This window comes from Lagopus leucura, unplaced genomic scaffold, assembly GCF_019238085.1.
Source record: "Lagopus leucura isolate 7727_CA_CO unplaced genomic scaffold, USGS_WTPT01 Super-Scaffold_100001, whole genome shotgun sequence".
Lineage (NCBI taxonomy): Eukaryota > Metazoa > Chordata > Aves > Galliformes > Phasianidae > Lagopus > Lagopus leucura.
Genome location: NW_024962262.1, coordinates 73,622,200 through 73,646,370, shown reverse-complemented (window position 1 = coordinate 73,646,370; position 24,171 = coordinate 73,622,200). Strand labels below are relative to the sequence as shown.

Sequence of the window (24,171 nt, the reverse complement as noted above, 5' to 3'; positions counted from 1 at the left end):
TGTAGTAAATTTTCCTCCCACACAGGCATGAAGTTAACAAGTTTGCACTCAGATAAAAACAGGAGGTTGCTTCTGTAACATATCCATGGCTACCAGTCTGTCAGCTCTCTAAGTGGCCTTTCTGTTGCTCTGGTTAATGACAAACTGGGACTCTGCCTGCTTCATATCTGCATTTGCCATGGTAACTCATCTGTCTGGGCCTTCATCTCTGGTTCCACCATTAAGGATCCCCAGAAAAGCAGGCTGGGGCTCCCTGAAATTTGCTGTCACCATGGGGGACAACACAGAGCAACAACCTCATTTCCTTACCTCCAGCAAAGTTAGAGGGAGACAGAAATTCAGTATTCACTGGCCAGCAGAAAACAGTAACCAATCAAAAAGTCAGCCTACTGTCAGTTTTGATCACATAGCTCTTGTCTGGAAAGTTCTCTGAAAATTACATGAACCCTGATGAGATGATTTATTTTTTCCTATCCAAGGCTGAATAAAAATACCATATCATTTGTAGGAACTGTCCCTCAGTGCCACATCCACATGGCTCTTGAACACCTCCAGAGACAGTGATTCTACCACCTCCCTGGGCAGCCTGTGCCACTGCCTCACCGCTCTTACTGAGAAGAAATGGTTCCTAATATCCAACCTGGCACAACTCAAGGCCATTCCTTCTTGTCCCATCTCTGTTACCTAGGAGAAGTGGCTAGGTGAAACATGATGTGAGAGACAGGGTGAGGTAAGATGGTGTAGATTTAGGGTTTTTTTAAGCACATGCTAGCAGCAGGTGTAACCTCGTTCTTAAGAAGTACACAGTAGTTTTTGATCAAATAAGTTGTACGGTGCTGGAAAGCAGTGCTCCAAGTAAGAGCAAAACCACAACAGCTTTCATTTTTACCACTTAGAAAACAGCTCCTATTTAACACAGCAGCTCAGCTATTCTTAGCATCTCTAAAATGCTGAAACGCTAAATGAGGCAGTAGGCTATCATGTTTTTTCTCACCAAGAAAGCCTATTGTTGGCATGATACCTTAGCAGAAAGCAGCAGTGTTTGGAGGAGGATCCTCCCCACTGGCATAGGGAACCATGGCCTGTGCATTGTGGCATTGTGCCTGCTTGAGGCCAGGTGCTTGTTTCCATCCATGGAGCTATTAGTACAGGTGAAGGAGCTTCAGGCAACCCAGCAGCCATGAACATTGGTGGAGAGTTTATTTGAGATTCATCTGATAGCACTGAGGAGGGCGATGGAACAAGCAGAACTAGTTTCATTACTGTATGTTGTTTTGTCTTATGTAGTCCACAAACATTCATGAACTGTTAAGTAAGTAAATGACACGCTTGGGTTTTTATTTCTGTACCCTTACACATAAGCAAAGTTCTTAAACTGCTCTTCAGGAGAATGGTGTGGCAGGCTTGAAAACTAGGCCTCTGAGCTCTTGCAGCGGGGCGCAAAATCCAACAGAGCTGCACCGCCATGCTGAGCTGTGCCTTCTGTTTGCTCAGAACAAGACCACCATGAGAGGCACAGTTACATGCCTTGGCCAGGGCCAAGTTCCATTAAGATGGAAACCCACATGCTGTCCCCGATCCTGTGCCTTTCCCCCAGCCATTAGCCAGAGGTATGCGATATCTGTGCTTCGTTAGGCTCCGGTTCAGCAAAGCATGGAGACCGGTGTGCTCAGCCGCTTGGCAGCTTCCTTCCTCCTCTGGGGCCCCCACGATTGTTTAGTTGAAAACCCTTTAATTTTTTGATTTATTCTGTTTATTCCCTTAAGTGCCTTAGACATTACATCTCGATTTATGCCGGTAAATCTTTCTCTTCTTGTTTCCTATGATCATAAACTGATTTAGGCTTGTTTTAATCTTGCGGTGACTCAGGTAGATTTATGCTCATAAAGACAAATGAGGCGGAGACTATTTCCTCTGGAAGGACTGCTGTGATTTCAATTTTGTTTTCTAACTTACGGTAATATTCATTATGCATTTTAATGAAAAAATACATCTCTGAGATGACAGAATTCTTCATCATATCCATGTGCATGTTCAGAGAAGGATATAAAGAAATTCTGCATGAAAATATGTGTTAGGGATGAGTAACACACTCTGTGTACTTACAGCTGGTCTGGACTCTGCATATCTATTACATCTGCTATCAAAATTTGCTATCTCAGATGTATGCAAATTTATTATTATTATTTTTTTTTTTTTGTAATTGTAGGCTGGCAGTGATGGGGAAAGTATTGGAAATTGCCCGTTCTCGCAACGTCTCTTTATGATCCTATGGCTAAAGGGTGTCATATTTAATGTCACAACTGTGGACTTGAAAAGGTGAGATCATAATAGGAGTTCTCATTTTTAGAACAACTTTACCATGATGGTGATTTAAAAGAATGAGTCTTTTTGATTTGAAATGCATGCACGCAGGTTAGTGCACATTACTTACACTGCAAGTTGGCACTGTGCTAACAGGCTGTGCGCCTGGTGCCTCTTTCAGGTTCACTGGTATGAGGTGGACCAACTTCTTTGAAACATTTGAGATTTTAATCTGTTTTCCAGTAGGTCTCTGTAACACAAGCCTGAAATTGTAGCGTTTCAGGGTGCATTCAGAGAGGAGCTAGATAATTCTGACACCACCAGCATGAGGAAGCTGGGTGCACTGTGCTTTTGCAAGAGATGTAGCCTGCTACGGTGCAGTTGAAGCAGATCATTGCAGTAAGTTGTCGGAGATGAAAGAGTGGTCCCCACTGTGATTAACCCAGCCTCTTTTCTCCCTCTAGAAAACCTGCTGACCTGCAGAACCTGGCCCCGGGGACGAACCCACCCTTCATGACGTTTGATGGTGAAGTCAAAACTGATGTCAATAAGATTGAGGAGTTCTTGGAAGAAAAGCTAGCACCGCCCCGGTACAGCATTGCTGTCCTTTCTTCCTGCTTATAACCCAAGTTGTGAGAAAGTGTCTGGGAGCAGTGCCTCCAACCTGATTGCAAACTGGGGAGGCCTGACAGTGTGTGGCATGTATCCTAGGGTAGCCCTGACTGCTGGCTGTGTTCTTCCCACTGCCTTTGCCTTCACCTCAAGTTCATAGTTGCACCACTACAATCATTTTCAAGACATGAAATCCACCCTCCTGCAACAAGTATATGCAGAAACCTGCATACCACTGCAGAAACCTGACCTCTTGCTTGTGTTTATTTGAGGTTTCCCTCCTCACATTGTACAAATAATTCAGGGAACAGGTAGTAGAAAGAAGCAACAGTGGAAGCCTGCCACACTGCAGGAGTGCTGGGGCACAGACCATTGCAGCTTATTTTGCGTGTCTAGGTAGGATAATCTCTGTGTGTGCTGCAGGCTGGGTTTCAGACCTGTCCTCATCCCAGGAGCAGTCCTCACCTCTCCCCACATCCTCTGCCAGTGGTGTCATTCCCCCATGCAGGCACCTTTTCCTTCCCAGGACAGCAGCTGCCTGTTCAAGCAGCCAAACTTGACTTGAGCTATGCGAGCTGCTATGTGAGCAGCTACTTTTTCCTCCTCTCTGCCTGTGGCAGCAGCAGTGACTGGCCTGGCCACTCTGAGCTTGCTCGTGCATGTGCAGGACAGGCGAGGAGGCTGGAGGAGCAGCAGTTGGTGCTAGTGGGGACTTTCCCTTTGCTCCTCCTCACGGCTCTACTCAGCCTCACTTCCAACATAAGACAGCCTGGAAGAGGCACTGGGTTGCTCAGGCAGTGGTTGCAGCACAGTCATTTCCCATCTGCCCCAGGAGCAGGAGGTGAGCCAGGTGGTTTGGGTAACAGGTGAAATTCACGCTTAGAAACTGGTTTTTAGCTTAGGATGGTTCTCTTTGAAAGCCCTGAGTAGCCATATATTGTAACACTTCAGTTTCAGTGATATATATATGAAGTAATTAGTGAAGGTGAAAGTAAAGGCTAATCCATAATTTTTTGATTCTTTCAACTCCTCAGGTATCCCAAACTTGCACCGAAGCACCCTGAGTCTAACTCTGCAGGAAATGATGTGTTTGCAAAATTCTCTGCATTCATAAAGAACCCAAGAAAAGATGCTAATGAAAGTAGGTGCTACGATCCTTCTACCTGTCCTGATATAAGTTAGTCATGCAACTCCTGTGTCCTACAGCTCCATCTCCACTGTTGCACACCAGCTCCATCCCCTGTGAACACCCCAGCCAACCCTTGCTGAGCCCTGCAGTTTCTGGTAACACAGACCCAGTTTGGTTTTTCTCAGAACCCCCTTTAGCTACTTAGAGCTTTTATCCCAGCATTACATTTTAAGCTTTGGATAAAGGAATTGCAGGAGTTAGCATGGCTGGGTATCTGCGAGCTGGGCTGGTGCCAGGAGACAGGATGCAGTAGGCGCCTTTCTGCTTGGTGTTAGAGAGACCTTGGTACAGGCTTGAATGATCTTTTTATTGTCTTAACCTAGATCTGGAAAAATCTTTGCTTAAAGCCCTGAGGAAGCTGGACAACTATTTAAATAGCCCCTTGCCTGATGAAATTGATGCTTATAGCACTGAGGAGATCACTGTGTCCTGCCGGAAATTCCTGGATGGAGATGAGCTCACCTTAGCAGATTGCAACCTCCTACCAAAGCTCCACATAATTAAGGTTTGCATTTGCTTTTCAGCCTCCTGAAGAGAAGGGCAGCCTAGAAGCTCAGCCTCTTTTCTAAAAGGCAGAGGAAGTCTGTCTTTTTTGAAGCCACACAGTAGCTGTGTATGGACAAGGAGTGCTAACGCACAAGGCCATTTCAGTGCAGCACAGCTAGGCAGATCTTCACATTGACAGCTGGAGCTGGAATATCTGGTTTCATATTTGGACTACTATTTGACTACTTTCTCTACACCTCTCACAAATATTAAATGGGTACTATATTCAGTGCTGTAGAGAAATATTTCTATTTGCATTTCACATGCAAAGTGCCACAGACCGATAAGATTAAATGATCTTGCTCTTGCTAAATGAAGAAAGCAGCAATTGCTGAAATTTGACCATCTCTCTCACCTTTAATCCATATCCCTGAGCTTGTTTAGCCTGGAGAAGAGAAGGCTGCAGGGTGACCTCAGTGCAGCCTTTCACTACCTAAAGGGAGACTACAAACAGAAGGGGAGTCAACTCTTTACAAGGATAGATAATGGCAGGACAAGGGGAAATGGCTTTAAGGAGGGAAGATTTAGGTTGGATGTCAGGGGGAAATTCTTCACAGAGAGAGTGGTGAAGTACTGGAACAGGCTGCCCAGAGAGGTTGTGGATGCCCCATCCCTGGAGGTGTTCAAGACCAGGTTGGATGGGGCCGTTGGCAACCTTGTCTAGTATTAGATATGGAGGTTAATTGCCCTCCCTGCAGCAGGGGGGGGGGTGGAGCTTGATGATCCTTGGGGTCCCTTCCAACCCAAGCCATGTTATGATTCTATGATTCTGTATGTGTAATACAATTTTTCTTTTATTTTCTTTATAAAAAGGTTGTTGCAAAGAAATACAGAAATTTTGATTTCCCAGCCGAAATGACGGGGATTTCAAGATACTTGAATAATGCATATGCAAGAGATGAATTTACAAACACTTGTCCTGCTGATCAAGAAATCGAGTATGCATATTTGGATGTTGCAAAGAGAATGAAGTAAATGGAAGATGTTTCCCTTCTTTTATACTTCTGAGATTTTATGGGCACCAGCCAATATGGAAACAAAAAAAAAAAAGCCAGCACGCATTCTGCAGTGCAATTTTAACTTCTGTTATTGGCCAATCCTTCTTTTGTAATAACTGTGTAGCACTGTTTGCTTGTTCTTAAATGATGTATGTGCATCTGTGTCTGTACAGATGTACACACACAGGAATGTGTGTTATGCACTCCAAGTTAAAAGCATCAGTCAGTACTCAGGCTTTTGCTGAAGTTAGAGAACCAGCATAGGTCATGCAATTATAGCAATATTACAGACTAGTGACACGCTAAATGACTGAATTTAGCGAAGAAATAGCCCTGTTCCTAACACACATGTAACCTGTCATTACTGCTGCCTCTGATCTGTGTTTCACAGCTGTTGCCAAATTTCGCAGTTCCCGGGAAGGTTTCTGCTTGCTTCTCCCCAGGCCTCGGTGGCCCCATGCCAACAGTTGGCACGCACGCAGTACCCTGGTTAATCCAGGAGAGAAGCCAGACTGGAGGTGGGACCACACCTGGCTTCCCAGAAGCCCTCTCCTCTGTGCTAGAGACCTGCAGGGCAGGTCAGTGAAGAACAACTTGTCTTCACGTTGCATGAACTGTCTTTGGTATGAAAGAAAGTAATTAGAAAGATCCCGCCTTCTCCTCTGTCAGGGCTGCATAACCCATCCAGCTTCCTTCAGACAAAGAGAGGAATGCAGACTGTCACTGGCCCATGGATTATTTGTTAACAAATATCTGACAAGGGAGGAGGCAGAGGCTTGGTTGTTGCTGCAGACTCAATAAATGGGTGAACATCTGCCCCCTGCTACTGGTGCAGGATCCCTCTGTCATCCTTTTGTGACTCCCATTTGGTTTTGGAAAGCAAAGAGGAGGGTTTAAGAAAGCAGTAGTCCTTTTATGCTTCCCTTTCTGGATTTAGTTGCAGGGTTTGCATTTTCCCAAGCAGTCACAAGGACTTCTTTGCTGAGAGCTTTCCAGATGTCCAGGCATTGTCCCACTGAGGACAACAGAGGCATAGCTCCCGCCTGGGGGATGGATGAGATGAACCTCTCCAGGCTGGCATGACCCTGTGTTCACGGTACTACTAACAGATATTCTCTGGGCTTCATGGAGCATGCTGTTGGAGAGGTGTCAACTCTGAAAAGTCACATCCATGTCTGCTTTTTGCTGAGCAGGTCCTCAGCAAGCACCTAGGAGCAGAGGGTGCAGTGGTTTAGTCATAGGGTCATCTGGAAGTTTCCTTCTGATGCGTTTTGCCTGTATGTACAAAATAGACGTGGAAACAGCTAAAAATAGCTTTTGTAGCACCTACATCCATACAAAGACTGATACAGAATAGCCATTCATCTTTGCCTGAGTTAAACATAGGCTTGCTTTCTAACAATGCATTACTTAGGGTAATAGTAGGTGTTGGGTGTATGGTGTCTGTGGCTTCCTCTTACACACTACACAGTTCTTTTGCAAATGTCCTAGCATGATTATTTGTAAGCAATATTAAACACGCAATTTTAGTTTCTCTAGCTTCTCTGCAGAGAAAACAGGCACAACACCTTTCCCTTACAGCCTCTGTTGTGAGGTTACGCACTGGGGTTGGTAGCTGAGCAGTCACTCTTCATTCCTTACTAACTGTTACTTTGTATTTTCAAATCCGTACCTGAATATATAATAATATATAAAATAAAAATCTGTATACTCTTTTCACATGCCTTACAAATTTAAATAGAAAATATACAAATCCATAAGTAATTTGAGCAGTGTTCTGTCTTTATTTCCATAGTAATTTCCTGGCAAAGATGCTTTGCAGCAGTGGCCTGGATTCCAGCAGGCAAGATTTAACCCAACTTTGGTTTGTTTTGGAGGAATGGTGTCTCAAACCTGCAGTTGGATCTGGGAAGCAGTGCACACAGACTGTGCTCCTTACTGCTGAATAAAAATACAAAGGGTCAGTGCGTAATCCCTGACCTTGGGGCCACCTAGCACAAAGCACATTCCCTCTGCTGAGGACTGGCCATGTTTTAACAGTGTGGTCTGGGAAAGAGGAGGTTTTGACGGTTCCCTTACTGCTCATACCCATGCAGAAGTTTGTGGCTCCAGCTCTCCACAATGGGATGCTGTCTCCACAAACGTTGCTATCTAAATCAGCAAATTTTGGTTGATATTTGCATATTTCAAGCAACACAGGGAAGAGACGTGCATAGAGAAGTTGTAGAAATGACCCAGTGTGTCAGCAAACTGCAGTTACTTCATTTGCCTAGGATAGGAAGAGCTAAAGTGCTTGCATAGTCCTGCAGTGTGTGGAGCCATACCTATTACGTTTTGAATGTCTAATTCCACCCCCTGAACATGTTTAAGGAAAAGCTGTTGTCCACCTTTGAGTTGCTCTATTTTTAAAAGACCATGGAAATACTTATAAATATACTGGAGAACAAATAATATGATATAAAGGGAGAGAGAAAGCAAGTTGTGTTGTTAATTATATCACCACCTGACGGAGCAGCCTTGACAAGGTGTAATACCTAGATACAGATTTGCAGTGCTTGACCTCATGTAAAAGCAGAGATTATGTTCAGTTATTTTAAGGCATGCCTGTGCAGACAGAGCTACTGATTTCCAAATGCTTACGAGCACAAGAAGTGCTCTGTAACATTGCTTGTATAAAATTTGTTTTTATTGTTATCGTTTTAAATACCAATGTCTGTATTTCCCCTTTAAACATCTACTATATTCAAAGAATATCTGCTCAGAATGTGAATTATTTTTTCTTCTGTCACCTGTGTAGAAAGTTCTTCAGGTTTGAAGACTTTTTTTGTCAGCTTCAGTATCTCAGATAGTCTTCAGAATGACCCATCAACTTGAAGGTTAAATACTACTTGTGCTCAATGCAGTAATTCCAAAAGCATGCTGGAATAAAATCAAATACATGGTAATTAACTGTAACATATTTCCCCCAATGCATTTCATTTTTGAAATAGCTTCAAAGCACTGAAAAATGAAACCTCATGAAAGCAAGTTGGTATCCATCGTCGGTATCAACATGCTATTTGTTTGAGTATAAGCAAATATCTAAATCCCATGAGCTCCTTACAGCTGGTTGAAGTTTAGCTTAAAAGCCACACCCGCTGGTTATTTCTAAGCTGTCAAGAACCAGTAATCAAGTGGTGAGGTGAGGCATGACCCCCAAAAGGTCAAATCAACAAAAGCTATCAAAAACATGGTAGAGCCTTGACTAGGCTGAGCCTTGACTTCATAAGTAAACTTTCCTCTATAGTGGCCACCACGAGCGCTGCTGTTGCTCAGTCACTCTTGGCCTCACAGATGCTCCCTGTGGACCCTTCAAAGCTACTCAAAGAACACTCACCGTGACTTTACTGATCACACATGGGATATGCTGCCCTAAAAACTGAATTTCCTGGTGAGCTATTCTGGATAGCTGGCAGAGATGGAAGAGCAGAGATTTGCCTCATGGCTCTCTACTACACTCTCTAGTCAGCAGTACTAAATGGCATCATATTCCTGAGCTACTCTTAGTTTTCTTATGAGACAGAAGGCCAGACTTATGTCCTGCTTCTGAGCTATGGGGTAAAGCAAACTTGTGGATTACCTAAGTGATGGCTCAGATCAGCACTCTGTTTTCCTTCATCTCTGAACTGCAAAGAAGCGAAGATTTTGGACTCCTGAAGACCTAAATCTGACTCTTGCTGATTAAGTTTTTATTAACTAGCAAAATGCAAACAGAAAAATCTCGTCTGGAAATGAACTGATGGAAATCAGAGTTTTGTTTCAAAATCTGAAATTTGTCCAACTTCTAGATTAAACCAATGAACTGAAATCAAAATAAACATTTCTTTTGAAAGCTGAAGGCAATTGTTTCTCTTGGGTTTCTTCTCTTTATCATTCCCATTTATTTATTTATTTATTTATTTTCAGCGATGAAAGGGGAAAAATAAGAGATTGAAGTGCTGGAGAAGGGAAGAAAAGCAAAGAGAACAGAATACGAAACCTTGGTATTTCAACTCAAGACTAAAAAGTAACACAACCTATAAACCAAAAGTGTATCTTCTGCTGAAAAATACAGTTGCTTTCATCTAATTTGTCGTTGTCTTTTCTTTTCAAAACATTAGGACCTGTACCAAATCACTCAGTTCTCTTCACTAAGTGAAGAAAAGCTTTTCCTGATGATGAAAACTCTGCTACTTTTTTGCCTCTTATGCTATGCTCACAGGAAAGATTGCAAGGAGTTTGACCTTGCACATGTTGTATGAAGGATGCTATGCATCCCACTGCTCAGACACAGCGTACAAGCTCTGCATGCCTCATATGTAACCATGCTGTAGCAGGTAAGAGTGTTACAAGCCTCTCTGCCTAAAGATGCCTGAGCTAATGGCCCGCAAGATGACAAGGATGTGTCCATGCAGTAAGAATACTGACTGCAGTATCTTGTGTGGATGGAAAGTACTACCACTACATCCATAGGCATCCTCCTAAAGGTGACTTCTCTGCTGGCGTTAGCAAAATCTCCTCTGAAAAACCTCAGATCACTGTGGATGTAATTTGAACTAAACCATAGATCTCTCCCCACCTCCTCCCTCCCTCCCTCCTTCAACTATCTCATTCCAGATCAAGTACATGCCTTAAGAAATGCAGTAGCAAAAGCACACTCAGATAACTGCATCAGAGAACTGATAAAACTGTCAGTCTGCTGAAACACAGCTGGTTGGGTGGCAATTCCTAATCAGGTTTCCACTGTGTCTGCTGCAGAGTTGAGAGCAGCTACAGCTGTTGCCCATATTCCTGCAGACTCATGATGCCCATTAGTTGCCTTGGCTCCTACAGAAACACAGAGGAACCACAAGTTCACTGGCCCTACAGTGTGCTTAGTAAGTGAGGTAAACATCTCCTGCTGTGCTTGAACCCTACTTTATGGAGATTCAGGAGATTCTGCCCAAGCGTGGGTTCAGGCAGGGCTGAAGCGTTCTCAGTGTGCATAAAAAGGGATCATGAACCCTTGTCACAAATGGAAGGCTGTTACGCTCATCTCATACCCACAGAACTGAAAGGGGCACAAAGACAATGTTTCTTGTCCAAGGACACGTGAGGCAAACTAATGAAATTAGGTCTCTCACACTTCACAACCAGGCAGGGGAGAACTTTCCTGAGAGTGACTTTGTTATAAGTACATGGGGAGATGTGCAGTTCTTCATTAATGTAAAGTCAGATCTGATTCAATTTGATAATCATAGAATCACAGAATGGCCTGGGTTGAAAAGGACCACAATGATCATCCAGTTTCAACCCCCCTGCTGTGTGCAGGGTCACCAACCAGCAGACCAGGCTGCCCAGAGCCACATCCAGCCTGGCCTTGAATGCCTCCAGGGATGGGGCATCCACAGCCTCCTTGGGCAACCTGTTCCAGTGCCTCACCACCCTCTGTGTGAAAAACTTCCTCCTAATATCTAACCTAAACCTCCTCTGTCTCAGTTTAAAACCATTCCCCCTTGCCCAATCTTCTCCTTAAGTTGAAAAGTGTTCCTTGTTACTTTGTTGAAAATTTTTATGAGAGGACTATGAACAGATATTGATTGGATTCACACAAAGCTTATGGTTGAAGTGGAACCCATGCTTAACATCTGAACCAGGCAGAGGGTAGATCCGACAAACCAGAATGGATTGAGGAAACAGTAATTTGTAGCATGACACCATGGCATAAGTGAATCAAGCTACAAAGCATTCACCTTCTGAAACTAGAACATGACTTACAAGTGTCAGTAAGAGAAATTATTGAATCTCTAAATATAATCTCTAATTCTCTAAGATAAAAAAGCAAAAGATGACTGATCCAAATAGATGTCAATGGAAATACTGTGGCTTGCGGCTTTGTCTCTTGTTTAAAACCCTCCACCTCCCTGGGTGGATTTTTGCTTCTAGTCATGTTAAAATGTGACCTCTGCCCTGCAGATATTATTCTCTCTTCAGTATTTGAGTCATGCTGTGTCACTAGCATTGAATGATAGGGCAAGTTGTATTAGAAGTAAAACATACGGAACTAACAAAAGAGGTGTCATTAAAATAACACAAAACCCATCTACAATGACATACAGCTTGCAGTAAGTTTTTTATAGTTTGCTCTTCCATTTTGAATTTCATCGTAGAGAAGCATCTGCAACAGAGTGAATGCTTGCATGCTTGTAAGACTTTCTGGTGGGGAGTCTTTGAAACATATCAGTGTAAACATTTCCTTTTATAAGGAAATTGATTCCTTAGAATCAAAATATTTTGCTAGAGAATACATGTAGGACTGAAGCTTCCTTCATGTTCCTTGTTCCACCTCCTCTTTCCCCAAACTCCTTCTACAACACACAGACAGACACACAGACAAACATACAGTCTCTTTACTCAGTCATATCCTTTCCTTAGAAAAATACACTTAAAACAACAATCAAATAAATACAAAAGACCCTTACCCCATTCAAAAAGGTCCCTGACCCTTTTTATTACAGGATTCTTATGTAGGGGAAGGCAGACACAGAATCAGATATATAAAATCTTTGCAAAACCAGCAGCAGATATGCAAATCTCTTTTTGAGAAAACACTTTCTGACATTTACCTTTGATTCCACTGATTTTAGGGTCTGCTGCCGGACCAGCACTTTTTCGTGCCTTGTCAAACACTGATAATAATGTCAGGATCCTTTCTTGTTCATCATCTACAACGGCATCCAATGATATCTGCCTTTGAACTTGGTTTGTGAGAAAAAAAGAAAGAAGTGTTATGATCTTAAATGGCACGTGTAAAACAGTACCTACATATCTACAGTCTGGCTGGGTTCACACCCAGATGCCCTTCTTACATATGTTTACCCCAAAAGGTAGCCTTGCATTTAGTGAAACTACAGACCTCTAGTTGAATTCAGTTTGATGGCAAGGTCTGCTGTAAAGCACACGGCTTTGAGACTCAAAATAGAAATGAATTATTAAGTGATATTTTAGAGTAAAGGTAATTAGATAATTGTATTATTAAAATATTGAAAATAATTAAATGATTAAAATACATATTATTAATCAACGAAAAGGGTTTATTAAAATGAAAGCAGCTTTATTGGCAAGCCAGCTTCTTTGTTAGGGCTGTGAGAGTTAACTGCACCTAAGAATATCTTACTGTGTTTCTTGTTATCCCTAGCACAATGCAAACACCTCTGTATTGTCTTTAGTTACATCTGTGAACTCATCCTTCCAGCCAACCCACTGACAGTTACACCCACGACAGGAGGCTGGTGTCTAATGAGACGTACAGCCAGACAGCATGGGGATGCTGCACTGAAGCAGACCTTACCTGTTGGAAGCTTTGTTTTTTCAAAGCTTCCAACAGCTGGAGCAGCAGCTGCTAAAAAACTATTTGAAGTAACCACAGTGATAAGAATATTAGGCAACACATCGGTTGCCACTGTGGTCAAACAGGATCTTCTGGGTGCCTTAGCCTGTATAATGAATGCCCTTCAACAAAGCTTGGCTTTTTTTCTCTGGCTGAACAACCCATCTCATCTCCTGCCTTATAAATACTTATCTTTCCTCACTACCCAGAGAACAAATTCCACATCCCATTCCACTTTAGCAATCTGCATTTCGATATTTGGTGATGTGTCTTCTTTTGTTCTCCATGGTTTGCTTTATGCCACTCAAGTAATAGAGTCCCCAGTGTCAGAAGCCTTTTGTCTGCCTTGGCAAAAACATTAACTGGGTGTTACCACTGCTTGAACAGGAGAATCTCAAGCATGTATGCAAACTTTGGGAATGAGAACAGCCACTGCTAACAGCAGCATGGAGATGAGCTCCTCAGTTCTCATTGTCGAGGTGCGGAAAAGAATTGGGAGCACTACTTCGGAAGCCAAGATTTCCAACACATCAGTGACGCCAGCTGTCAGCACAGCAAACAGTGAGGAGCTAGATACATAGCAAAGCCTGCAGACTCAGTCATATGTTCCTGGGGACTAAATCAAAATGTGAGAATGGAATGAGATCACGGATCTGGATGAACCAGAAGGATGGTTCCGGATGACAGCCTTGTTGTCAGAAGTAGGGCTAAGTCACAGAATCACTGGTAGCCAAAGGTGGAACAAGAGTGATACACCACTGGTTCAAAAGCTTGCCTCTGCTTGCGGGGATGGAGAGCCAAGAGCCTTCCTCCTGTGTGTCAGAGGTGTCTGAAGCCAGAAGAAAGGCTACAAGGGGCATTTGCAGTAGCAGAATAGTATCTGATCTTAAAAGTGCACCCTGGGCTATATTTCGTCAGCATCCAGACAATGCAATACGAGGAAAAATAGTCCCAGAACCACACTAAGGAGAGAGAAGCAGCTTGGAGTGAGCATTGTTATTTGACTGGGCAAAAGCCTGTATTTCATTCCTGGCACAGAGCTGCACTGCCCACTGCAATACAGTGTATAGGGTATGTTAGTGTATGCGGTGCATTAAAAAGAGCATGACCAGTAAGTCAAGGGAGGTGATTCTCCCCCTCCGCTCTGTCCAGTGAGGCCACATCTGGAGTACTGTATCCTGTTCTGGGCTCCCCAGTTCAAGAAAGATAGGGAACTACTGAAGAGAGTCCAGAGGAGGGCCACAAAGATGATGAGGGGCCTGGAGCATCTCACTTGTGAAGAAAGGCTGAGAGATCTGGGACTGTTCAGTCTGGAAAACAGTGGACTGAGAAGGGGGGATCTTATCAATGCTTATAAAGCTAGAGTGGGTTTCAAGTGGACAGGGCTAAGCAGTTTTCAGCAGTGCCCATTGACAAGGGCCAACAAGAACAAACTGGAACAAAGGAAGTTCCATACAAACACAAGAAAATCCTTCTTTGCTCTGAGGGTGACAGAGCACTGGAACAGGCTGCTCAGAGAGGTGGTGGAGTATCCTTCTCTGGAAATATTCAAAAGAAGAATAAAAAAAGCTTCACCTGGAAGCTTTGATGTGTGACCTATTCTAGGAAAACTGCTTTAGCAGGGGGTTAGACTAGATGATCCCCAGCAGTCCCTTCCAACCCTTTTGATTCTATGATTCTATGTATGTACCTAACTCCATATGCCCACTGTCTAATGGGGATTCTCTGCTTCATAAGTGGCAGCTTTCTTCTCTTGGCTGTTCACTTAGGTTATGCTGGGAATCCAAGTGAGATTCTCCAGGTAAAAAGAAAGAGTGGAAAGTAATGCAGGGGATGAAGCACAGCTCTCTTCTTTGGTGTCATCACTACAGACCTGTTCTTCTTTTCCAAACACATAAAATGTGTTGAAAGTACATTGTTAGGTAAAAAGTTGGACTTTGTGAGAAGAGAAGAATACTAAGCCAACCTGGAAAGATGCACATGACCCAGTCCTTCTTGAGGAAAAACACTCCTTAGTTCTTAGCTTAATCCTGAAGAAATCACTCTGCCCCAAATCTCCTCATCCGGAATTCATTTACAAGACTGAGTCTAAGTAAATAGTATATCACATCTGGACTCATCTCTCTCCAAATTGTTTCAGTGGCTATTTTGTCAGCCTTTCATCAGTCACTTGCGGCTGTCTCACTTAAGCCAATGTTTCAGCATGATACTGACTCTTGTTTGTTGGCAGTTTCCTGAAACTAAAGCTTGGGCGAGTGGTCAGAGTTGAGCATACACAGGTTTTGGCTACGCTTTCGGCTAAGGAAACCACAAGAAAGAAACTAGTAAATTGTTTTGACAAGATCCCACAATGCCTGGATGTAAATTAGGAGCTGAAGCTGCCGTTTGAGGTACTGGGCAGGGAAAGGCTGAATAAAATTCATTTATTCGTATAACCTTTCAGTTAGAACTTGACTGGCAACAAGGGCTGAGTTCAAATGCCAGGGGTCACTTCTAAACTCAGATGCCCATTCAGAAGCTTGGGAAAATAAAACCTAACCTTTCTGGTGCTCAGCAAGCAAATTTTCTTCACTTGCAACCGTGACTCAGTTGACATAATGCAAAATGTTTTATTAATGGCAGAAAAGGTAGATAAACAGTATAAGGGATTATATTTAACTCCCAGTATATTACTGCTACTATTTCAGTCTTCTTTTTTGTTGAAGCTCGCTAGCTCAGCTCTCAGAGGATGGTCACTTTCTTCCCAATCCCCTGTAGTAACATCCTACTTCCAGTTAGGGTTTGTCAAACCTTGCTGAGCAGTAAAGTCTTATTAAGGCTGTAGGCTCCATTACTATTCCCTCTTAACAACCCTCATTTTCCAAGCTAGCATTGCTAGCAATTTCTGTTTTTACAGCTCATCAGCTAGACTGTGTGCAACATGCTGGATTACCCTCATCCCTGTACATTCAGGGAATCCTTCACCCTGTCCTCATCTCTTGCTTTGGAGAAGACATAAATGATTTCTGCTCTATATTACCCTTTAAAGAAAAACTTTTAATCAAAGCCTTTTCCAATTTGCCTCTCTCCCATTTTGGTTTTGGTTTGCTGTTCTTTGGGTTCCTTTTTTTTTTTTTTTTTTTTTTTTTTTTAGGCTATAACTTTTGCATTCCAATTCTGGAAGCAATTGCCCAGGTGAGGCTGACCAGCTCACCCCAGGGACACCAAAGTGTAGCTCCTTGGCCCAGACTATCCTTGGTTACAGCTACAAACATTCTTCCAGTTAATTATGCTCCTCCTTTTACCAGAAATACCTCCCAAACATAATAAAATATCACATACAAAATAAACACGTCTCAGACCTGCCCATCGGTTCTTTTCCTTTATCTCTTCTCTACCTCTTCTCTACCAGAAGTCAATGGAGTACTACTCTCTTTTTTTGCATTCCTGTGAAGTGGTGAGATGATTGTTCTTTCTTTCTGGACACACGTAAAGCAAGGTTGACAGTTGTCAAATGACAAAAGAATTCCTGACAACACATCTGCAAATAGGACTGCACAGCCAGGGGCCATTTTCACTGCTGTACGAATGGCTCGGGTCAGCAGTATTTCCGTGTAGAAACCTCAGCACTTCTGGAACTTACCAGTGAAGGAGCTGCCCAGGCCTGCACTGTGTATGGCTCTGGCCAGTAGCGAGAGTTGTTCCTAGCTATTATGCAGCTGTCTGAACTCACAGCGCTTAGAATTATGGCTCACGCCTATCAAACTCCCAGGAGACCAATGAAGATAAATGCATTAATAATTCTGCAATACCTTGTTTACCAAATCTTGAAGACAGGCATGTCTAAGTGAGAAAGAGAAGGAATTTCAGTATGCAGTTGGTATTCTCTCCTGTGAAAATACATAGACTTGAAAAAATGCACTCATACTTTACTGTAAAGATTCTTTTCCAAGGCCTAGATCAAAGCAATGAACCTACACTCTCTTTCATGCAAAATTACACAGGTGTATATTCAGAATTGATTAGTATTAAAAGTTAAACATGACAAAAAAACAGAGCATCCATCTGTGTAGGTCCTGCAGGTCCTGCCTTTCCTTAGCCCAATGATTATCAGAAACAGCACTGAGTGTTAGCTTTGGGCATACGCCTTCAAATTAAATGGCAGAGGCAAAGCTCTTTAAGAAACTGATTGGAAAGGTCTCAGAGTACCTGCTCTATTTAGGTTTCTCTGAATGTTACAAGCTACCCTCACAGCTCTTTTGACTGCACCAAATAAATATTAGCATTTCATCCAGGATACTTGAGTATTAATTATTTACCATTCAAACCAGCCAAAACCATGTTGCATTAAGATCACAACTTTCTTTTATTACAAGGTCAAGATTCTCACTCTGCAGTCCTATACACTTATTATTTCACAAATCTTATTTTAAATTAAATGTCAGTCCTTGTGAAAGGTGATGCTTGATGACTCTGAAAATGAGCAAACCCGCAGTAGAAACTTCCCTTGCTTGGACTGTTACTCTGCCCCAGAAAGGCAAGCTTAAGTTAAGAACCATTTAGATTCTGTATCTGGTGAGCCCTTGACCTTTCCCACATCTCTCAGCAGAGCCCATGAATGCTAATTGTGGTCTATTTCCAATAAAAAAACACATATCCATACTAAAAAAGATTGTACCCTTTGACTCAAATGCCTCTCATTAATTTGCTTCTTGACAGATTTTTTTGATCTTAGTTGTGATTTTGTTATTCAGGGTATCTATCAAGGAGCTGGAAGAGCCAGCTGATCCTTATGGACTGGAGAGCTGGGAGAAAAGGATGACCACAGCACAGGCATTGGCTTCACTCATGAGTGCATCCTGAAGTGTCTGAAAGCAGTGGGCAGAGCCAAGAGCTGCTGCAGTGTTGACCAACAACCCCAGCAAGGTGTGGAATGAGCTAGGGCCAGGGTTCTTCCAGGCAGGGCCAGCAGCATGGCTAGAGATGAGCACAGCTGCAGCACAGCTGAGACAGGACCGAGAGCCTGCTAGTTCCCTCAGGGCCACACAGGAGATGGACAACCAAGTGTGTAGAAGACAAAATACCAGTGAGTCAAGGAAATACTTCTGAACAATCCAGTTTGTTGTCTAGTACCATCTTATGGTCTTCGGATCAGCTTTGATTCTACTGAAAAAAACCATAAATCTTGGGAGTAGCTCATGAGATGTGACTGGAAACATGCTGTCACAGAGCTCAAGCCTTCTCACAGATGAAGCATGACTAAGCATTTGGCACTCCAAAAGTTTGGATATGAAAGAACAGGAGGCAAGAAATGAGTACTAATATTCTGCATATTGTTGAGGACTAAGAATCAGCCTGCCTCTGGAGTAGAAGACTTCATATCAGCCAGCCAGGGCGCCTGATGCATTGTTGAGATTACAGCCATAATACAACACTGCAGACAACCCAGCATATTAGCTTTGAACCTCATATTACAGTCAACTTTCAACATTTTCCAAGCTTCCAGGTCTCTGATGTGGCAATGGGAAGTTCTTCTGAGCTATTCCCCATCTGGATGCATTTATGGCTCCTGACAGTTTTGATCATGACTTCTTGAAATTTATTCCCCATAAGCTTTTATGGATCTGTCTGCTGATAGTCATCCTGGCTGTCTGATCTGTACACAGCTAGCCCATCTGTCTGGAAAGGTCAGAATTTCTCTCAGAATGGGCCATAATTGCAAGCCTCAAGCCCAGATGTATGGCACTGAATATTGTTCACCTTTCTTCCAGGCTTGGAACCAGTTAGAAAAGACTCTTATAGGAAAGCTAAGTTAATAACTTTTATTATTATTATTTGTATTTTGAGACTTGCAATTGCCGAGAGCCCTGAAATAACCCATCTTGTCTCAGTTATATCTCCGAGCCTTTTCTTCTTGAATTCCCCTCCCCTGCTATGCCTGACAACGTGTCCTGGTCCTCGCTGCCCTCCCTTGGAGCTGTATTGCTCGAGTGCCCCACACGGTGGCAGAGTGGGTGACAGACATTCTCCCAGACGGAGAAGCGAGGAAAGGATCGGCGGATGAAACTTTAAAAGAAACAAATGCCAGATGGACGTACTCCCTTCATTTCCACTGGAGATACACGGCTACGTACACCCTTGGCACGGCTTCGAAACTCTCATCCAGCAGCAATGAACACAGCAGGCGAAAACGTCTTGCAGACAAGGTCAATGGCTTTTTAAAATATCCCTTCTGTCAGAAAGGAAAGCACGTTGCTGTCTGTCCTGCAAGTACCACTGTGTCCTATATCTGTTCTTCCTGGCAGCACCTGATTGCTGCCTTGCTGAGCTGAAGGGCTATAGGCTTTGGAGACTCAATGGATGGTTGAGGCCTTTCTCATTCTTGCACACACTTTCCCCAAGCCTGGTCTCTTCTCACTGGTGACAGGAGACAGGACGAGGAGAAATGGCCTCAAGTTGAGCCAGGATAAGTTTAGGTTGGATATCAGGAAAAACTTCTTTACAGAAAGGGTTGTAAAGCACTGGAATAGGCTCCCCAGGGAGGTGGTTGAGTCTCCATCCCTGAAAGTGTTTAAAAACCATTGGATGTGGTGCTCAGGGACATGATTCAGCAGAGGGCTGTTAGAGTTAGGGTAGGATGGTTAGGTCGTGGTTGGACTCAATGATCTTTAAGGTCTTTTCCAACCTGAGCGATTCTACGATTCTATGATTCTGTTACTTCATAAAACAACCTTTCCAATTGGAATTCTACAAGCCAGCTCCATACAAACGAAGAACCTCTTCACAGCACCCTTGTTGCTCCACAGAGCAAGCCCCTCTCCTGCCAGGCTGGAAGGCACTCAGCAATCTGCTGGCACAGCCTCCATTACCCAACGCTGGGGAGCCAGAGCCACAGGTTTCAGATGCCTCCTGCTCCCCCCAGCCCAGCACAGCCAGCCCCAGGCTGCCCCAAATGGTGTGTCCCTAAGGGCTGCCCCCGGGCCACGGCGGGCCCCTAGCGGCCTCTTCCCGTTGCCCGAGGGGGCTGGCAGTGATGTCGGTGGCTGGAGTGAAAGGAGAGGGAAGCTCCCTGAGGGCTCCGGTGCCCTGAACCACTGCGGTCACAGACTGAGCCACTGTCTTGTCATGAGCTTTCCCCTGGCAGGATGACCCGGGCTGGGCTGCCTCAGACCGTTCTTTGTGTCAGACCTTTTCAAAAACAAAGCCAAGAACCAACCATCCCACTCCTGGTAGTGATCAAGTTCTACAGCCCACGCCGTGATAAATGTGCTTGTGTAACTAACTGAGTGACCTGCTGCTTTCAAAGAAGCTTTGCTTCCCCTCCCTAAGCTGAAAGGCAGGCGTCGTTGCTTCATCACTTGTAAAGCTTAGAAGGACCCATGACAATTCTCCGGCCCTAACATTTTTAGCACAAGCCGTCGGTGCGGTTTGCATTTAGCATTTCATCGAGAGGCCACATGGGTGTGGTAACAGCCTAGATTTTTATGTTCTCAGGGCTCACGTCCATGACAGTCCCAGCCTCCACCTCCTTCCCCCGTTAAGTCCCTCCGCTCGCAAACAGGGAAAAATGAATCCCTCTTCCATGTGCCCTGGCTCAGCCGTTCTCCAGGAAGACCTGAGTCAGATGTTTGGTACCTAAACCAAATACCTGAGGAAGGTGGGGAAGAAGGAGACAATTGCTGGAGGGAGACACACAGTTACTAAACCAGCCTAATGTAAACAAGATCTAAAGCAAGAGTTCAAAGTTATTAAAACTAGGGGAAAATGCCAAAGAAGGAAATTCTTCTCTGTTCAGTCACCCAGCTCCAGAGCCAATGAAACCTGCTTTACCATCCCTGAAAGATGATTTATGAGCATGTTTTTACTCTGCAGACAACAATAACAACAAGGCTGCTCTCCCTGGACTTTTTCATCAATGGAGCTCAAAGTGCTTCTCACAGAAGGTCAGTGTCACTGCCCATTTGCAGATGAGGCAAACGAGGCACAGGAAAGAAGGGGATTTGTTACAACCATCAGCAAGTGAGAGAGCCATAGAGAGATCCTCCATCAAGTACATTCACTGTTAAATTGTCACTCAGCAACTATAAGTGCAAATTTTGAAAAAGAACTTGTGACAGACACGTCTTACTGTCTCAGCAGGGGCTCTTCCCTAATGTTGTTCTCTGTATGGCACATGGACTCATTTGAAAGAAAGACACACCTAATTACACCACACGGGCCTGGATATGAGCTGGAGGTGATGGAAGAGCGCATTTGAGCTGGACAAATGGAGAGAAAGCAATTCCAAGGGCCAAAAAAGGGGGAAAAGTACAGGAATAGCTGCATTTGATATAGCAGTGTAACAACTGACTGGGAGATAAGCAACTTGTGGGAGCTGTGTTAGTTTCTAATGGTGGGTTGTAACTAGCAGCTGGGAGCTCTAGATAGTAAAGTTTCACAGTGTATGAGCTGTGGTAGAAACAAGAAAAGAGACATTTCAGGAACTTAACTCTGAGGGATGCTGAACAATCACTGTAAGATGAGGTTATTCTCCTTGCAGCATCCATCTCCATTAGCATCACAGAGGAGAACCTCATTCCTAGAGTGGTTTAGCCCTATCATCACCCTAGATTTGTTTGTTTTATCAGAACAAAAAACAAAAGTTCACAAGTTTTGCTTTTTCAGCAATTTACAGCTTCTTGCACTGGAAGTGTAAATAACTCCTATTCTGGCACTTTGTTAATAGGTAATGAAAAAGCTCATTTTCTTTAATAGTACTTGATTTTTTTCCCCCTCTTTGCTGGTTGCAAAATCCAGGTGGCAAGGAAAGCAGACAGGAAACTCGGTGTTTCTTATTTTAAGATTTTGAATAAATTTGACTTCCCACTTGCCTCTCTTTCCCCCTGCAAAACAGACCGAATGCAACTCATTCTTCGCCCATGCATAGTTCCTGAAACCACTGGGCTGCCCGTGGGTGGCAAACCTCAATACGTCTGTAGATGTTATTGCAAACAGGGCACAAAAATATCCCTTACAGAAGTGACTCTCTCTTCCTCCCACTCTTGTCTCGATACGCTGTTGTACCAAGAGCCTTGAAGAGTGGTGGAATTCACCCCCTCAAGGAGGGGACCTCAGCAAAGGGTGATGCTTCTTTCATCTTTAATGCAACCACGCTGGTTGAATGGACACTTGGAAACCTCTTGACCGTATTTCATAATTGTGTATATGGTTTGGAAAGGTCTGGATGAATGATGCATCTTAAACTTCAAAAGAGGCATAGAATAATCATCCTGAGACCCAAGTTCCCTTGGTGCATTCACCCCCTCCCAGTTTCTCCAGCGTTTCCTTTCCCTGTTGTAGGCTGCCTTTGTGAGAATGAGAGGATGCAGAAAAGAAGGCAAAAACCTGCAGCAAAGTTATTTTGAGGAGTAATCTATAAGAGGATTTGGATAGTATTGGGATCACTTGAAAGTTCAAGTAAAGAGCCTGAGGGTTGAGGAAAACAGGCAGAAATTATTGTAACTTGGAAAGATCTGAGAGTGCTTTGGACAGTGCTGTCAGACACAGGGTTTGATTTTTGGGTGGTCCTGTGTGGAGCCAGGAGTTGGATTCAATGATCCTTGTGGATGTTCCACGGCTCTGTGATTCTATCTCCTGCGAGACAGCACCAATGGAGACATTACAGCAAAGATTGCCCCAAAGACCATTGCTTGAGACACATACGTAGAACAAATGTGCTTTGTAAACTGGGTACATACCTGTAGTTTTATCTTTCAAGTCATGCTTTGTGATCTTCATAATTTTTCTTCTTTTTAATTCTCTCCTCATTTTCTGACCTCTGTTCACAGCCATGGACTTAGTAACCTTTCTTGAGGAAGCAGTGCAAGCAAAGGAGAAGAAGCCACCTCTTTAGGGATCAGGAAGAACACTGGCAGATATTGATGCCTTAAGGAGAATTAATGTGCCTGTAAGACTTCAGAAAGCAGAAAATGTCAAACAGCTACAGCACAGTGAGATGGGACACAAGTATTTTCCACTAGGCGATATGCTTAAAGACCCAGGGAGGTCAGAAAATATACAGAGCATTACAAAACAGCATTACTAACTTCAAAGAGATCACATTTGGAGAGAGAGGAATACAAGGCAAAATATCTGCCACTTCAGCACTCTTGGACTCAAGTTTGCAAGGCCATCCAAATGAGATCACAGGCACAGTCCTAACAGCAGTGAGCAATAGCTAAATTGCTTGTGTAGGATGAGCTTGCTGTTGACCACTCATACCTGGAGCTTGTTTGAAATACTTCTGATAAACTGTGGTGCAGCACACTGACTCACCCCAACCATATCACCAGCAGTGCTGCCTGCTTCCCACGGACCAGGCTTCCCAGCTAAGCTGGCAGACTGCAGCCCTTTGGCAACTAGGATCATTTCAGTTTCAATATTTTCAAAAGGATACAACTGAACATTATTTCAAGACCACACGGACAGATTTTTTGCTGTGTGCTGAAAATTTTGGAAATGTGCCTTTCTGTTACAAAACAGAAGGACTCTTCCTCTCATCCAGCCGCCAAATCATAATGCCCATGGGATGGACATGCTGGCATCTGCCTGTCTGTGCTCAACACCCTTTCCCTTTCCCTTGCCCCCCACCCCCCACCCCTTTCCAAGTTGTCTGCACTGAACTGACATCATTGAGCTCCCAGTCCTGCAGAAGACTGGAGAGAGATCACAGATGCATGATGGCGAGGAGGGAGTGGAAAAGAAAAAGAAAGGGAGGACAGTTGCTCAGTAATAATGCCTTCTTCCCCCCCCCTCCCTTCTGCCTGCTGAGCTTTGTAGGGGGAGGCGGGGGCAGGAAACCTGTACACTTGTAGCTGGGATGTCCCTGCACACAGAGACTGGAACTGCATTTTGAACTGTTGGGTCTTGGCACTGAGCGGGTCTGATTCGAGAATACAGTGGCAATGGCAATATGCAGCTGGCTGGCATAAGCACCATGAAGTGCACCCAGACCTCAGATCTCCCTAGGGAATGAAGTGCAGGCACCTCAGAACTCCCTAGGGAATGAAGTGCAGGCTTCCTTGGGTGTAGCTTGCAAGATGGGTCAAGCGCAGCAGCAGCAGAGCGTGGCATGAAGGCTGTAGTAGGATTGCCTTTAAACTTCCACAGAAGAGCTG

The 24,171-nt window shown here is 43.8% G+C and overlaps 1 protein-coding gene across 2 annotated transcripts in view; it reads left to right on the top strand.

Moving 5' to 3' along the window:
- CLIC6 (chloride intracellular channel 6) overlaps positions 1-9,721 on the top strand; it is a 30,769-nt gene extending 21,048 nt beyond the window's left edge. Inside the window, exons 2-7 of one of the 2 annotated variants that reach the window (XM_042868470.1) lie at positions 2,210-2,319; positions 2,769-2,894; positions 3,951-4,057; positions 4,429-4,610; positions 5,465-5,622; positions 9,595-9,721. In XM_042868470.1, coding sequence (XP_042724404.1) covers positions 2,264-2,319; positions 2,769-2,894; positions 3,951-4,057; positions 4,429-4,610; positions 5,465-5,622; positions 9,595-9,622 — 657 coding nt within the window. In that variant the 5' untranslated portion in view covers positions 2,210-2,263 and the 3' untranslated portion in view covers positions 9,623-9,721. Of the gene's footprint in view, positions 1-2,209; positions 2,320-2,768; positions 2,895-3,950; positions 4,058-4,428; positions 4,611-5,464; positions 9,527-9,594 lie in introns of those variants that run through there. The other variant, XM_042868469.1, reaches the window with a different exon arrangement.
- The last annotated feature ends 14,450 nt before the right edge of the window (positions 9,722-24,171 follow it).